The sequence below is a fragment of the Malus sylvestris genome, chromosome 13 (assembly GCF_916048215.2).
Source record: "Malus sylvestris chromosome 13, drMalSylv7.2, whole genome shotgun sequence".
In the NCBI taxonomy this organism is placed as follows: Eukaryota; Viridiplantae; Streptophyta; class Magnoliopsida; order Rosales; family Rosaceae; genus Malus; species Malus sylvestris.
Genome location: NC_062272.1, coordinates 29,008,984 through 29,025,477, shown reverse-complemented (window position 1 = coordinate 29,025,477; position 16,494 = coordinate 29,008,984). Strand labels below are relative to the sequence as shown.

The 16,494-nt window shown below is 36.5% G+C and overlaps 1 protein-coding gene across 3 annotated transcripts; it reads left to right on the top strand.

Moving 5' to 3' along the window:
- Positions 1-238: 238 nt before the first annotated feature.
- Positions 239-13,679, top strand: LOC126596209 (membrane-associated 30 kDa protein, chloroplastic). Of its 3 annotated transcripts, none has more exons than XM_050262721.1 (11): positions 243-501; positions 5,402-5,526; positions 5,635-5,745; positions 6,133-6,197; positions 6,279-6,360; positions 7,623-7,697; positions 7,814-7,884; positions 8,029-8,111; positions 9,325-9,389; positions 12,783-12,857; positions 13,295-13,679. In XM_050262721.1, the coding sequence occupies exons 1-11, from the start codon at positions 363-365 to the stop codon at positions 13,409-13,411; spliced, it is 1,008 nt and encodes a 335-aa protein (XP_050118678.1). In that variant the 5' UTR covers positions 243-362; the 3' UTR covers positions 13,412-13,679. The 3 variants fall into 3 exon arrangements, with proteins under 3 accessions (XP_050118679.1, XP_050118678.1, XP_050118680.1); XM_050262723.1 differs by having other exon boundaries at positions 356-501; positions 5,391-5,526; XM_050262722.1 differs by lacking the exons at positions 12,783-12,857; positions 13,295-13,679 and adding an exon at positions 9,796-10,096 and having other exon boundaries at positions 239-501.
- Positions 13,680-16,494: the final 2,815 nt, after the last annotated feature.

Below are 16,494 nucleotides of genomic sequence, written 5' to 3'. Positions count from 1 at the left end.
AAATTAATAAAAAAATTTAAAAATTTGTAAGACTATAATAGTGGATGAAACTATGTTTAGCTCTTTTGGTAGTTTTGAGCCTAGGTAAGGCCGTCAGTTTCCGAACCAAAGCTTCTAAAACCGGATAGATGGGCTTAAGCGGACGGGCCTAGTTCTGAAGAAAAATACGGGATTCATTTTCGGGGGTCATAGGTTCACGGCCCAAACCGCCCAATACAAACAATTCCCAGAAAAATCAAATCACAAAAGCCGAAAAGAATTGAGTAAAAAAGTGGTGATTGAGAAAGAGGGATAGGTGATCAGCATATTGTTGAATCCTATCTATAAAATTTTGCAGCATTTCAACTGACTTCTCCCTGAGAATGGCCACAAAATGGCAGATATTTACAGGATTGACCATGGCGTCGACGCCTGCCTCTTCTTTCCAAGCTTCTTCTTCGAGCTCTAGCGGCCTCTGCATGGTCAGAAAACCTCTCACGACTTCCTTCTTCAATGGCGGAGGTATGTGCCTTTTGCTTTACTGAAGCTTTCAGTTAACGGGTATTTTACAGATTTTTCAATTGGGGTCCAATATCTGCCTCTTGGGTCTTGCTTGTTATTCTGTGTTTGCGTCTGGTTTGTCAACTTGTTTATTGGTTGGTTGGCAAATGCAAAATCCAAGTAGTTTGTGTTGAGCTTAGTATTGTGGGTTTTCTTTGCTTCCGAGGCTGGCTTTTGAGTGGGCAATGGGGCATATTTCATGGGTAATTGAGTGTGTGCCTTCAAATGTTTCATCTTGTAGTGGGGAAATAGGGAAGAGAATTAGAATTTGAGAGGACAATTGGGTTTGGAATTTTCTTTGGGCCGGTTTGGAAGTTCTTTTAGAGTAGCTGCCAGCGTTTTCCTGACAACCAAAAGCGGTTCTGACAATGTGCGGCAGAGAAAAGCACTTGGAAGAGGTGCTTTTTCAGAAGATTTTTTTTTTTTTTTTTTTTTTTTTCCTGGAAGCACTTAATTTGATTATATATTTTGACCTACATCTAATCGAAGGTTTTATGAAAATAAGTGCTTTCTAGAGAAGCATTTCCAATCGGGCCCTTTGTATATTTGGCTTCCACTTCTTTATATAGTTTGTTCTTTTCATTAAGTGTCAATTGCTACTTCATTTAATCTCATCCCGTATTCCTTCCGTTGGGAAATCATTGCTTGCACTGTTTAGTAATTTCTGATTGAAAAAAGAGCTGGTGAGAAATTCTCAGTTGAGACTAATGCTAGAACAATATAAGCATGACATAGATATTCTTGCTCCATCTCAGTTTCTCGTCAAGTCTACAACGCATGGGATTTGATGACAACATGAAGTAGCTGATCCTGATAACAAAATACAAGCATGCCTGTGTTTGTGGGCTTCTTTCATAGTAAAATAAATATCTTACTAGCAACACTACCATCATGGAAACATCTGAAAAGTAGGTGAGTTTAACAAGATATCTCCAAAAGTTAGGAACTGACCTTTATCCACTAGGGATTAGTTTAAATGGGAGCTGTGCTGGCGCTCCACAAAAACCTTCCTACATTTTTCTGTAGTAAAAAAGATGAGGATGGGAGAAGTGCAAAAAGACTATTTCCAAGTGCTAAACAGTTCCCAAAAATAAATGTAAAATGGATATATTTTTAATTGACGGTCAAGCTGAAAGAACGTGTATGTAACTCAGAAGAGTGTAGAAACTACTCATTTTATCGTCGAATCAGGAAGGAAGAAGTGGTTGTAGCTTTGAAGAAGATGAAGCATAGAAAAGTAGTGGGCCCAGACGATATACCGATCGAAGTGTGGAAAGTCTTGGGAGAGACAGGTATAGCATGGCTCACTGACCTTTTCAATAGGATTTTGAAAACGAAGAAGATGCCAAATGAGTGGCGAAAGAGCACTTTGGTGCCTATCTACAAGAATAAGGGCGACATACAAAATTGCTTGAACTATAGGGGTATTAAGCTAATGAGTCATATAATGAAGCTCTGGGAGAGAGTCACTGCTGGATAATTGGAAAGTCTCTATGTGTCAACCTCTGTGCTCCGTGGCAATGTAGACTAGCAAACATGGCCAACCTTTACTCACATTCGAGAAAACACTCCCAACAAGATTGCTTGCTCCAAAATCGAAGAGGCACCGTCTTCCGAATCTCGAGAGCCAGACTCCCAACATGATTACTTTCTCAAAAATCGAAGAGACACCGCTCTCCGAATCTCGAGAGCCAGACTCCCAGCATGATTGCTCTCTTAAAAATCGAAGAGGCACCGTTCTCCGAATCTCGAGAGCCAGATCCCTGACAGGATTGCTTGTTCGAAAACCGAAGAAGCACCGCTTTCTCAACTTCGAGAGCCAGATCTCCTTGGATAAAGCTTGTCTGTAATCTTCACACGCAACATCAGCTTTCTAGATACCACAGACTACTTTTTCAAAGTGCTCTGACACACGTGAAGCTGGCAGCTCCCACTATCGTGCTATGACCAAGCAGGGTAAAGGAATAGCATTACTACTTGTTGTTAGGTAAACTCCTATATATGTCGACCTCCATCCTCAACGGACAGGCAGACCTGCAAAAATGCTCAACCCTTCCTCATATCTGAGAGGGCATTCCCAAGGAAGCCTCTCGAAATACTCAGCTTTCTTTTCCCCCGATAATCCCTCTGCAAACAAGCTACACCAGAGCAAAAATATCTCATATCATCAGGGTTAAAAGCAAGAGTATCCCATATCATGCTTTTTCCCTGTCTTTTCCTTTGGCCTTGTTCTTACCTGCAAGACAAGGAGAAAGAGAGCAATCAGTCAGCACTTGGAATCAAGCTTCTAGTCAGGAACTGACTGCCTGGAACCCCTTACCTGATTACTTACCTGGCATTGCTCTCGAGTACTCATCTTCAACATCTTATGCTTCCAGAGAAGATACCACATCTGCCTGAGGAACAGATAGGGAAAGTGAGAAGGATACAAGGAAGCATGTGGAGACAAGTGTAACAGAACACGTGCCGATACATCCACTACTTTGTCAACAGCAAAAGTATCGCATATCAGCAGGGTCGACCGTACTCTAGATTTGATGGACTTGTTTTGACCCTCAAATTCTTCAGTCGGCCTTATACTCTAGAGGAAACCAGAAAATCCTCCAGCCCAGTTCAAGAATAAGCCTGTGGAAAGTTACTTCTTCAAAAGCAAAAATATCTCATATCATCTATTCTCATTTTCTTCTCTTTATCCTTCATGCTGCCTGCAAGATAGGGAGAATGAGAACAATCAACTAGAACTCGAAATCAAACTTCTGATATGGGACTGATTGCTTGGAGCTCTGATTGCTTACCTTGTCTGTCGCCTCTTTCAGCAGATCCCCTAGCTTGGTGACTTGGGGGACTCCTACTACATGGTTTGTATCGTGCTTGACCAAGCCTGAAACTACAAGTAAGCTTCAAGTGAAATTGATACATTACCTTGTGCATCTCCACCAGTTAAAGATACCATCCCTGGATGGAGGAAGAGTACTTCCAGAGAAGATGCCACATCTACCTATGAGACAGATAATGCAAGTGAAGACGAGAGCTTGAACCTATGTCATTTGTACTAAATCATTCACTTGTACTCACTAAAGGAGAGCTTGAACCTATGTATTTGTGTAAACCCTTCACAATTAATGAGAACTCCTCTACTCCGTGGACGTAGCCAATCTGGGTGAACCACGTACATCTTGTGTTTGCTTTCCTGTCTCTATCCATTTACATACTTATCCACACTAATGACCAGAGCAATCTAGCGAAGATCACAAAGTTAATACTTTCTGTTGTACCAAAGTCCTCACTGATTTTGTGCATCAACAATCCTTAAGTCCTTACCTTTTTGCGTTGGTAATGGATGAGTTAACAGGACATATTCAAGATGATATTCCTTGGTGTATGCTTTTCGCAAACGATATAGTGTTGATAGATGAAACTCAGGAAGGGGTAAATGCGAAGCTTAACCTTTGGAGAAAAGTGTTGGAATCTAAAGGTCTTCGCCTAAGCCGATCAAAGACAGAATATATGGAGTGCAAGTTCAGTGCAAATGGAGGCCAAAATGAGTTAGGGGTGAGGATCGGAGATCATGAAATACCAAAGAGCGACCGTTTTCGCTACCTAGGATCTATCTTGCAAAAGAACGGAGAATTAGATGGAGATCTCAACCATAGAATACAAGCTGGATGGATGAAGTGGAAGAGTGCATCCGGCGTGTTGTGTGACCGTCGTAGGCCACTAAAGCTCAAGGGAAAATTTTATAGGACGGCAATAAGGCCGGCGATGCTGTATGGCACAGAATGTTGGGCGGTGAAGCATCAACACGTACACAAAATGGGTTTGGACATGTGCAAAGAAGGCCTACTGACGCTCCGGTTCGAAGATGTGACTACGGGATAGAGGTTCAGGGCCGAAGGGGTAGAGGAAGATCTAGGAAAACTTTGGAAGAGACCCTAAGAAAAGACTTAGAGTACTTGGATCTAACGGAGGACATGACACAAAACCGAGCGCAATGGCGTTCTAGGATTAATATAGCCGACCCCGCTTAGTGGGAAAAGGCTTTGTTGTTGTTGTTGTTGTATTGAAAAAAATTTCACATTTCAAGTCGAATGAAATTGATTTTAAAGGGTATAACCTTCTATCTCTTCAAAATGGTTATAAGGTACTATGAAATGCATTATGGTGCAGGTCACGTAGCATAAGTAAAGCTATTTACAAAGGCAAACACTACCGCTCCAAATCTGAGTCAAACAAGGTCCTATTTGCCAAGATCTTAATATGTCATTCTAGAAAAAAAATGCCTTTTATCTAATTAAATCTGTTAGCTTGCTTTTGGATATGATTATGTCTCTCTCTACTGTAAACAGCTTGAAGAAGTCTAAGAATAATGCTAGGTTTAGTAAAATTTTACTTTTGCTGATCTCAAATTCATTCTTAATCCACAATTTTAGTAACCTAAAAGCAAGTAAAAAAATTATATATTTAGTCAATTAAAAATTTTATTTTAAAAAAAAACTTACATGCTAAGTGCAGTTGACTAAATTTCTGTTCTCCCATTCAACTTTATTGTTGGATTTGTGCATGTCTGTTGTCATTGAGGATGTGTTTCTCTTGGTGAGTATTGTTTGTTGTGTGCAACAAGATACATTAATTGCGTACTATGACTTAATGATATAAAACATTACTTATGTATAGAAGTAAAAGGCGGACAACAATTAAGGTCTGTGAGCAAGGCATTTTGCACACCCCGTTTTGCAGTTTCACAATAACCTTGAACCCTAATATTTTAGTTTTAGTTTTTGTTCTAGTATCTGTTCAACTTAATTTGCAAATCACCTAAAAATAGGTATTAAATTGCGGCTTACATTTAGATTATTTTCAGTGGAGGCTCTAAAAGTTGAAGTGATTAGGGTTGCTCCTTCCAGTCGACCACATTATTCTAGACAACGTGGAGGGGCTCTTGGTGCTCGTATGAATCTATTTGACCGGTTTGCTAGAGTTGTCAAGGTGATATCTTATGAATGATTACTGTGTTCACATAATAAATAATAATGTGATGGTCTTATTATAACTGATTTTACCTTTTTCTTCTTACATTAATTGTATTATTAGCAGTCATATGCAAATGCATTAATAAGTACCTTTGAAGATCCTGAGAAAATCTTAGAGCAAACAGTTCTTGAAATGAATGATGACTTGACAAAGATGCGTCAGGCCACAGCACAAGTAAGCCTCACGTTCCAAAACTTTTACTTCTTTTCCTTGTTTGTTTGTTCTATTGCAATTGTTTTGGAAAATTCTCACAATCAATTCATTTTTCTTGTCTTCTACTATATTTTATAATTGCCTCACGTTCTCTGCAGATTTTTGCACCTTTTCTTTTGCATTTGTTCTTATGTCTTCTAGTTTTCATCTTTCCTATTTCGTCGTAGACGACAAACTGAAACGACAAGGTATATCATCCATGAATGGCTACTGTGGTAGCTCTAGATATACTTGGATATCTTATAATTTTCTCTTCTGTATATGTTTAAATGGTCTCAGTTGTACTCTTTAATGTTCATCTAGCATTGATCATGCCTATTCTCCGTCTCTTTTTCTTTCTCTGTGAAGGTGTTGGCATCTCAAAAGCGGATGGAGAATAAGTACAAAGCTGCTGAACAAGCTTCTGAGGACTGGTAATGTGGATGGGATTGATATCTTATTGTCTCAAATAAAGCGTTGAGTAATTGTTAAAATCATGGTGTATGTTAACATAGGTACCGCAAAGCACAATTAGCTCTTCAAAAAGGAGAGGAGGATCTTGCACGTGAGGCTCTGAAGAGGCGTAAATCTTTTGCTGTAAGTGTAATTGGTTGTATAAGTTTATTATGCTTCTACTTTTTTCTTGGTTATTTTATATTAGTATTTCTAATTTTGAGAAATGTGTATCATTATCAAGGAAACTTATATTTGGAGTGTTTAGTAAAATTAAGCTCATGCCAAGCGTAGCCAGAATTTCTAATAGAGGGTCAACGTAACTTTAATATGTAGGATTTTACACATCAATAATAGTTATTGTGAATATTACAAATTTGATATTTATGACCTAATTGTGTTATCATTCCAAATCATATGATAATAATACTAATGGTAAGCATAACCAATCTTTTTTAATACAAGTACAACCACAATTTTATCAAGGAAAGAGATTGAAAAGATAGACAAACAATAAGAGTATCAAATGCTGATTTAAATTTACTGAAGTAATCGAAAAAATTCAAGACACATGTGAATGAATTGAAAAACTTGAGGCAAGGAATGAAGTGACATGCACCTTTAAGCCCAAGTTTCCTGAGTCTCCTGATCCTTAAGCACATATGATATTAGATTATGTTTAATGGGGCAAATATTATTTTACAAATATGAAAAAACTTGGGTATAACATATAAGAGGAAATATTGTCAAGATGGTGAGAACAAGGTTCTAAAAGACACTAGGCGCTAGTTGGGCGGCAGGCGGTGGGCTGGGGCCTAGCGCCTAGGCGGATTTAAGTAAATCTATTGTATTTCATGTAAGGCCTAGCGCCTAGGCAGATTTAAGTAAATCTATTGTATTTCATGTAAATAAGTGTCTGTTTATACTTAAAATATATATAATTTCATCATAAACTAGAAAATAGAATGACATATATATTATGAAGTATTGGAACATAATGAAAACATGGGGAGCAAACATATAATGTGTGTGTATTTAAGTGTTCAATAAGTCTTACAATTTATTGGAAACAATAAAATGCAAAAGGAACGTTATCTATTTTCTATCTAAGTGAGTTGCAACCTAGGCAGGTGTTTAGGTGGGTCTGGGCGGGCTAGGCCCCTAGGCGGTCTAGGCGGGCGCCTCAGTAGGTCTAGGCGCCCTTTCTTAATTTTCAAACGCCTAGGCGTTAATCGAGGCGGTGGCCAGCCGCCTAGCGCCGGGGATTTTTAGAACAGTGGATGAGAAGGGGCAAGTGACCCTTGTGGGCCTTAATTGGCTGCGCCGGTGTTACTCACGAACTAGTTTTCTTTCTCGTCGCCAGGCTGCCAAAGTTTCATTGCATTATTGTCTTTATATGTTTTCAGGATAATGCTAATACTTTGAAATCTCAACTTGATCAACAAAAAGCTGTTGTCGATAATCTTGTGTCTAATACACGGGTAAGTGAATTTATATTATTTTGCTCATAGTGAGTTCTTAAATGACTACCTAAATCACATTTATTTTTGTGTAGAAAACTCCGTCAATTATGTTCTATGAAATCTATTTTGTGTAGCTTTTAGAAAGCAAGATACAGGAGGCAAGGTCAAAAAAAGATACCCTCAAAGCACGTGCTCAGTCTGCGAAGTTAGTTTATTCTACCATTCTCACTTTCCCTTCTTACCAAACTGTTTCTTTGTTGTTTTTTATTTCAATTCAGTTCAATTTCTCGGTCAATAGTCTGGTATCTCCTTGGTGTTGCTGGTAATTGCTGCTATGCTGTTGCTTCAGGACTGCAACTAAAGTGAGTGAGATGGTCGGAAACGTCAAGACAAGTAGTGCTCTTTCAGCTTTTGATAAGATGGAAGAGAAAGGTGAGGCAGCTGTCAATTATGGAAGTACGTTATAATTTATTGAAGCTCCATTCTGCATTTCCATTTGGGGGCCCATCTCCGTTTGGAGTGAGGAAATCTTTGGATGCTCAACCAGCTCTATAATGGCTGCCAAATTAGAAAATATAACTTTAAAATTTAACCAATTGTGCATATGGATATCTCTCTGGACTCTTTGAGTTAAAAGTTTTGAGGGTATAGTCTGCTTCAAAATCTACTGAGAGAAAGTTCATCACATTGTACTTTTGTATGTGCTTAGCATTCATGTGCCCAATCCATGGTTGGCAAGCATGTGATGTGTCAAATTTAAAATAGTTGATCTTTCACATTTCATACAAAGACACATTTCCTGGTTGTTAATCAGTATTACAACTTACAAGTACCAACAGATTGTTTGGTTTTTAGAAGAATATCATTGTTTCATCTATTTCACATCCTCCCAATCTCCAGATTGATTATGTTAGATGTATGTTTCCTGGTAAATATGTAAGATTCGAGATGAAATCAGACTTTGTCATCAACAAGAGTTGTCCAGAGGTACAAAGTCTGATTGGATGTAAGAACTAGATTTTGTTCATCTCTTCCTTAAAGATTGGGATGAAGTGATGTTGGATAATGGTGTGAATGCTGCCCAATATTTTTAAACGAAAAAAGAAACCTGCCTGGTAATTGTCTGTGATTACGATCTTTCTAATCCTTGCCTAATGTTCGTTCTTTCACCACCCGTGGCACTATGCTAAATTCCTGGAACGTTTTGCTCTTCCCAAATTCCCAAGCCCTTTTGATTCATCTCATTTATCTTCTGTTACTTTAATTGCTTGTGGCCTCACTGCTTCCACCTCAAAATTGATTTTCTTGGTAGTCAGTTTTAGCACATGTCTTTTTTGTTAGTATACAAAGAAACCCATGAAAATGAGAGTAAAATCATATTTAGCTATCAGCACTTTTGATTCAGTTAATTAATTAAATAAAAGGGGTATCCTTCCTGCCTTGGCTTGAGATTATCACCATGTTCCTGTTATTATGGATGATTGCTGTATATGACTTCTGTTGCACAAAGTTGATTGACTTCTAGTCCCATTGTTGTGTGCATTACATGTTGATTGTCTATCTTTGATTACACACACAAAGACATTAATTTATATGGATTTTTATGAAGTATATTAATGCTTTTATTCCTTCTTCATCTGAATAGTCTTAGCCATGGAATCCCAAGCAGAAGCTCTTGGTCAGTTAACTACGGATGATCTGGAAGGAAAGGTAACACTATCATCTTGCTTATTTAGGCCCCATGTCATGTTAGATCTTGTGGGTCTACAACTCTATAGAATCTTCAGATTGATAAGAACAGGGGAGGAAGGGAGTATGAAATCCAGAACTTATGTTGAAAAATATGATGTGGAAACAAGTCAAAGAATGAGCTCATAAACTGTTTAAGTAGTGGCAAAATTCCTGCCAATTTAGTGAAGCACCCATCTTATTTGGTGGTTGGAACGGACGTAAATACTAAGTAAATGTATGATTTGGTGGTTGGAATTTCTTCACGGACGTGAATACATACTTAAGTAACATGGATGTCATACATACCCTACATGCTATTGTTTTGATGTTTGCCACGTTGAAGCTCAGATAGTGCTCAAAGCAATATTTCAAAACTATTTTGCAGGTGCGATTACCATACAAGTATCGAAAAAATTACACGGATTTTTGTTTGGTTGATATTCTTTAAATGGAAGCTGCAGGCTTGTCAGTTTATTAAGTACACATATTTGTCTGGGCCACTTCCTATATGGTTACGGGATGGTTTAGGTCATTACCATGGTTTAAAACCCTTGTTTTCTAAAACTCTTGTGTTGGTAGTAGCATTTTTCTGTTTCCCAAGGTCTGTTCTATTATGCTTGTGCTTGCTTTAGCTGTACATGAGAACCAACAGGGTAAGGAAGTTGTTAAAGTGCGACATTAATTTACATTGTTGCCTCTCTTTCCCATTATTTTAAACTTTTGGACTATTGCATATTTCTCCATTGTAGATGTCTAAATGGTGTTCGACTTTCAATATCCATTTTAGCCATTAAATGAAAATGAAAATTTTGATTTTTATGCAACATTCCCATTCCTCTAAATTCTCCCTCTAGTTTGTTTTGATTATGACACCTAGAAACCAGAATAAATTTAAAATTTTCAAATCAAGATCAGAGTTGCCAAAGATTGAAGAAAAATAAAATCGAAAACTTTATGAACTTTAGAGAGGTCATTAAGTTATTCTTCTTTATTTGTTTGTTATTTTTTCAAAAAGAAGATGGATCAAACCACATGAAAATGAGTGGAGCACGATTCCTTAACTTCATTTGATCAAAACAGAGAACTCATTAGTGGGTACAGAACAACGGCATGAAGGTGCACTGACATTAAGGGGTGGAACAATAATTATCAAATTCTAATAAGGTATGATTCTTGGATATTGTGGGTGAACTTGCTAGGACTTGGGGGTCGATTATGGTTCAGGGTCTGAGTTTTGGCCATTGTTGGTTGGAGTTTTGGTCTCCATTCTTTTCTGTGCTTGCTTAGCAGAAAGATGCTCAGAAATATAGAATGGAGTGTGGGTTTTGTAGTGTTTTTTATAGAAGAAACCAAAGTTTCATTTGGATTTATATTGTTCATGGCATGGTATTCTCCTTGTCTATCCTAGAGATCAACTTAGAAACCTTAGTTGTGATGTAGGACAGAGGAGGGCGGCGGAACTTAGATAGCTTAGCAGAGCAAAAACACTTAAAAACTTAATGGAAAATAATAATAAAGACATCTGGAATCTCCAGGGACCTTTCACCCGTCTTGGCCTCTCACCAAGAATTGGAATCACTCCAATAAACTCACAGGAAATTTAACTCAAGCTTATACTTATCAATGGAAAAGCTTAAGAATAGAAAAAGTTTTACATAAAAAACAATGAGAGTTTATAAATAGAAAAGCTTTGTTTTCCAGAGATTGGAATTCTTATCCTGCGATGGGATTGTGTTGGTGAGAGGCCAAGAACGGGTGCGATGCCCTTGGAGTGATTCCACTTATCTTTTATTTATAAAAAAAAGGGAAATAAAGATAAATGGTATCACTCCAGGGGCATTGCACCCATTCTTGGCCTCTCACCAAGAATTTTGGCATCTCAACAAAATAATCCCATCGCAGGATAAGAATTCTAATCTCTTGAAAACAAAGCTTTTCTATCATGAACTCTTCATTGTTTTTTATTACTGATCACAAGGATATTTATAATGCCTTGAACCTAAAGAATGCAGGAAAGTAAACTTGTTATAAGAAAGAAATCCCTATCCAAAATAGAAATAGGAAACTAAATCTAATCCTAAACCAAAATGGAAAGAATTTTAATCCTTACAAAATAGGAAATCAAAAGACTAAAACCCTAATTATTAAAATTTTAAACACCCATTGATTTAGGAAAGCCACCACTTTTGTTCTGCAATAATTTGGAGGCATGTCCCTTTGCAGCAAAATAGAGTAGTGTGGAGAATGCTGTGGGACTGCCAGTAGAGAACAGTGGTTTCTTCTTGAGTGTAAAATGCATTTTAAAATCTAAGTAGTCAATTGTATAATGCATTCGCAAAAAGAGAAATCCTGTTGGACTTTTCCCAGAACATGTCCATCATAGGAACCACTATGTATCATACTCTGTTTATGAGTGGCATCCTATGCAGCTCTTTTACAAGCTCTTTTACAACAAAAGTATGAGGAGTTCGATTGAGATGTGCTTGTGAATCAACGTCAATGGTCAAACTAAGGCGGAAGATATATGATGTTTGGCATATAAAAGTTTCTATTGTGCATCTACATTGCTCAATCTTGGGACGTGGTTGACAATGTTGTAGTTTCTGCAATAAGGGGAACATGGATACCGTCTCACTTGACTTAACTGAGATGTATGCAGGATCTTTATGTCCTGGCAGCAGTAATGTAGCAATAGCGATGGATTGGTGGAAAGTGGGATGTTTGGCAGGTCATTACGAGAAGGCCGGAAGGGATACTAATAGGAAATTACATCAGGACTCTTTCCAGCTTGTTTTGCTGGTTGTCTTCTGCTGTGATGGTCCTTTTTTCGGATCCCATTAACCCTTTCAATACATGTACATGTGCCCACACACATTAGCTAGGAAGTTTTATTCATGCAGATACCCATGAGAACACAGTTCTAATATATCATGAATGATCTCAGAAAAAGAGGATTAACTGGTTCTTTGTTTTTAAACTTTTTAAACTCCTATCAGTCGTTCGTGATATAGAAGCTGAGTACAATTAAATACCAACAGTAATTAAAGATTGATATTTCTTATTTGACAACTCAAAATTTTGGATCTTACATTTGATTTTGATTGTATATTCTTCAGCTCTTGTTTGTAAATGTAAACATAGAAGGATTGGATCCTCATGTTGTGACAAAATGCTTTGCAAACCACCTATTTTTCCACTTGTACCTTAGCTATTATATGGAAATGAGCTTCTGTCCCAGCAAAGAAACTTGCCCATTTTGAAGTGATAATATAAGATGATTATATATTGCAAACATATTATCTGCATGCTTTTAATTGTTTCTCTTCTGAAAATTGATTTCTTACCATTTCCAAACCTGCACCAAAATTGCAGTTTGCGTTGCTAGAGGGATCTTCGGTCGACGATGATCTTGCAAACTTGAAGAAAGAATTATCTGGTAGTTCAAAGGTATGTCTTATCGAGGAGGACAATTATATATTCATGAGGTCGTACATCCAAGTTTTTACTGATATATATTTCCGTGAACTGAATTATTAAACTTAAGTTTCTGCCCATTATTTGGTACATAGTAGGTGTCTAATTTTTTTTTTGTAATACATCAAGCTCTATTGGGTTGACCAAAAAAGCATTAAGTGGAGTTATGTGGTCTAAATATCTGGGTTGCAATTGTTTTTCTGTCCTGTATTGTGTTGTTTCGTACCAAAGTAGAGAATAAATATCGGAAATGGTTTTGTCCAGAAACTAATGCTCTTACACCCGTTACATTCATTGTTCCCTCTGCTGAAAAAATGATAACAAATTAGAATTCGAACCATCTGTCCTTATGGCTTCTCAGTTCTCAACAACTAGGTTCATTGACCTTTTTTCCCCCTCTATCCCTACAGAAAGGAGAGCTCCCGCCTGGAAGAACAGATGCTTCCAGTAACAAGGCATATCCATTTCGAGATTCTGAAATTGAGATGGAGCTTAATGAATTGAGAAGAAAAGCCAAGGACTTCTAAATTTTTCTTTGCAGGCACATATATTGGAATTGTTAAACACAAATATGAAGTTGGTTTTAGTTGAGAGCTGGTTAGCATTTGTATAGGCAGAAAGAACAAAAGATTAACGCTGTATAGCTAGAGACCTAACTCGAATCAAAGTGCTTCGTTGTGATAGGCACCATTTTCACGCTCTTGTTGTAATTCGACTCTGCTGCAGCAAATCCAGTTTCTGGATTATGCAGGTGGAACAACCTGTTTAATGTACATGTGATGTCTTTTTGAGATTTATGGGGGTTTTAATTTGTCGGCCTGTAATTCTAGTTGTCTTTTGATAACACGAGGAACCAGAGGGCTTCATAGACAGGCATGTTAAGGGTTAGGTGCTTTTCAGCTCAAATTTCGAGAGCTAAACTCTAAATCCTTGGCGATATTTATCTGGGGAAGTGTCTAAAGTAATGAAATTTGTTCTGTTGGATTTGATCCATGTAATGTTAAAGCTAGAATTTAACAAGGTGTGCAAAGAAGATAAGAGGTTGAAAGTCTTTCCATTTATTTTGTCCATTTTCAAGGTGTGAAAATCTTTCGATTTAACACACCTTGATTTAACAATGGTGTGCTAGAATGTAAACCAGCACGCTCCTTCGACTTAACACACCAATATGTTATCATCACACTTGAATTTTATATTCCTCTAAGCTAGAGTCATTGCGTGGCTTAGAGTTTTTCTATACTCAACCACTGGACTTCAACATTCTCTTGATTTCCTTTCCTTCTCGAGTTTTTCACATATCTAAATTCTAACGTGTGAAATCAAAATTTTATCATCGTTTAAATTTGCATTTTTAATAAGGAAAAATAATGAAAAAAGTTTAAAAGTTTTAGTTTTAATAAAAAAAATCATGTTATAAGTTTTGTTTAATGATTAGTACAAGACCTATATTAAAGTAGTCCAACTAAAAAATAGCCCAACTATAATAAATTATGATTTGTCGATTTTACCTCTAACTTTTTTAGGTTGAGCTCTAGATTTTCGTCATTAATGGAGTTCATCGTTGTTTTGCAGACCTTCTTTTTCTTTGAAACAAAAATATAGATCCTCATGCTATTTAATTTATATTTTGTATTATTTTGTTGAAATGTGATCGTTGTTATTATTCATAGTGTATTCGAGGTATTGTTTTTCAATTCTTCTTTGTCAGTGGAGTTCATTGTTTGTTTCTCCAGAAAATAAATTTGAGATCTGCATGCTATTCAATAATAACGACGAGTCACTGTTTCTAGATTGTAAAAATAAACTGTTTCTGGATTTTAAGTGACATTGTTTTTGAAATCTAAGTTACTGTTTCTGGAGTTTTAGTATCTAAGTCACTATTTCTGGAATCTAAGTTACTGTTTCTGGAATCTAAGTTACTGTTTCTAGATTCAAATGAAATAGACACATTATTTCTTAAATGTAAGCTAGAAATGAAATAATGAAATTCATTGTATTTGCATTCAAAGCAAAATAAGCACCTTATTTCTTAAATATAATAAACTGATGCATGAAAGAAAAGAAATAGTCAAAGGTTAAAACATAAACTGTTTCTGGAATCTAAGTCATAGTTTCCGGAATCTAAATCACTGTTTTTGAAATTTAAGTCACTATTTATGGAATTTAAGTCATTTTTTTTTATTTTGGTTCTTTTCTTTCCAAATACAATGTTTGTTTGTGCACAAACAAAACAAACACTGTATCTTATTTTTCCAGAAACAGTGTTATGTTTTGAGTTCTCTAGAAACTATTTTATGTTTTGGGTTTTTTTTTTTTTCACACTTTTTCGTTATTAAATTTCTTTGAACTTGTTTTGGTGACTTTGTTCCAATGAATTCTTCCTTTTTCAACTTTGATTTGAACTTTGATTTGGTTGTTTTTGAAATGGGGGAATTCGATTTGATAGGAAGACATGGAATTATTATGGATGTTTCATCCTGGGTTGAGGTTAGTGAAGAGTCAGGACAATATCGAATCATTTAAGGGTATTTACGGAAGTGTAGATTTGTAATGAGTTGGGCTTGTAAGTTTGACCCATGGACAATAGTTTTGGATGATATTTTTATTTAACCTTAAGCCCTTTTGGTTCAATAACATTTTAGGATGATTTTTTTGTTAAATATTTGTTGACCCAAGCCCTTTTCATTAAAACTCCCTTAATAATATGATGATCAGTTTGCAAGTTTAGTTGTTTTCTAGCAGGAATGCCCGCCCTTTGTTGCGGGTTTTCAAACTAAAATCGACAACAGACATCAATAATATCCACATAAAAATTAACTGAAAATGTTGCAGCAATACAATCACGTCCTTCAATGTAGACCTGACAAATTCTTACACGATCCCGCTCACACGACATGAAAATAACGGGTTTCAGATCAACACAATATCTAATTGGGTAGTAATCGGTTCACACGATAAAACATGTTGATAATGGGTCCTTAACAAGTTTACACAAAAGTGACACGCGGGTTACCCGTTTCGACATGTTAAGAAAAAAGTAATTTTGATGATTTTAATTTTTCAAAACTACTAAAAAACTTACTATAAAATACAATAGCCAAAGTATAAAAAGACTAAAATAACAATGAAAAATAAATTCCTCTTAAAAAAAATCAAGAATTCTTTACAAAGCTAATAATAAATAAATACAAATTCTAACCTCACATCTAATTTGATCTCATTCCGTCTACCCATTTGACTTTCTAGTTCGTAAACCTGCATAACAATAAAAGAGTGAGCTTTCCAAAAGCTCAATAGGGACATAACTTATCACAGTAATTGACAATACTAAATTACATGTCACAAAATCATGTAATCAAGTACCAAATCATTACAACAATGCATGAGTGTAATGCAAACCACTTCCTCTCTACCCGTTAATTTATATAACAAAACAAACGGACATGCACGTCCCATACTATGCATTTTACCTCTGTACTGGTTGTTCGAATGTTCTATTATACAAATTAACCCCCTGTAGCTCAACCATCCCAATTTCTCCTTTTGTTAGTCGTCTTGCCTAAACTCTTGGTTGCCATTCTCGAATTACCCTTAAAGAATCTGTGCACTG

Bases quoted from the DNA above. Each gene is read 5' to 3' on its own strand.
- LOC126596209 (XM_050262721.1), top strand. From the start codon at position 363: ATGGCCACAAAATGGCAGATATTTACAGGATTGACCATGGCGTCGACG. The intron at 5,527-5,634 runs GTGATATCTTAT...TATTATTAGCAG, and splicing joins GGTTTGCTAGAGTTGTCAAG to TCATATGCAAATGCATTAAT. The intron at 6,361-7,622 runs GTAAGTGTAATT...ATATGTTTTCAG, and splicing joins AGAGGCGTAAATCTTTTGCT to GATAATGCTAATACTTTGAA.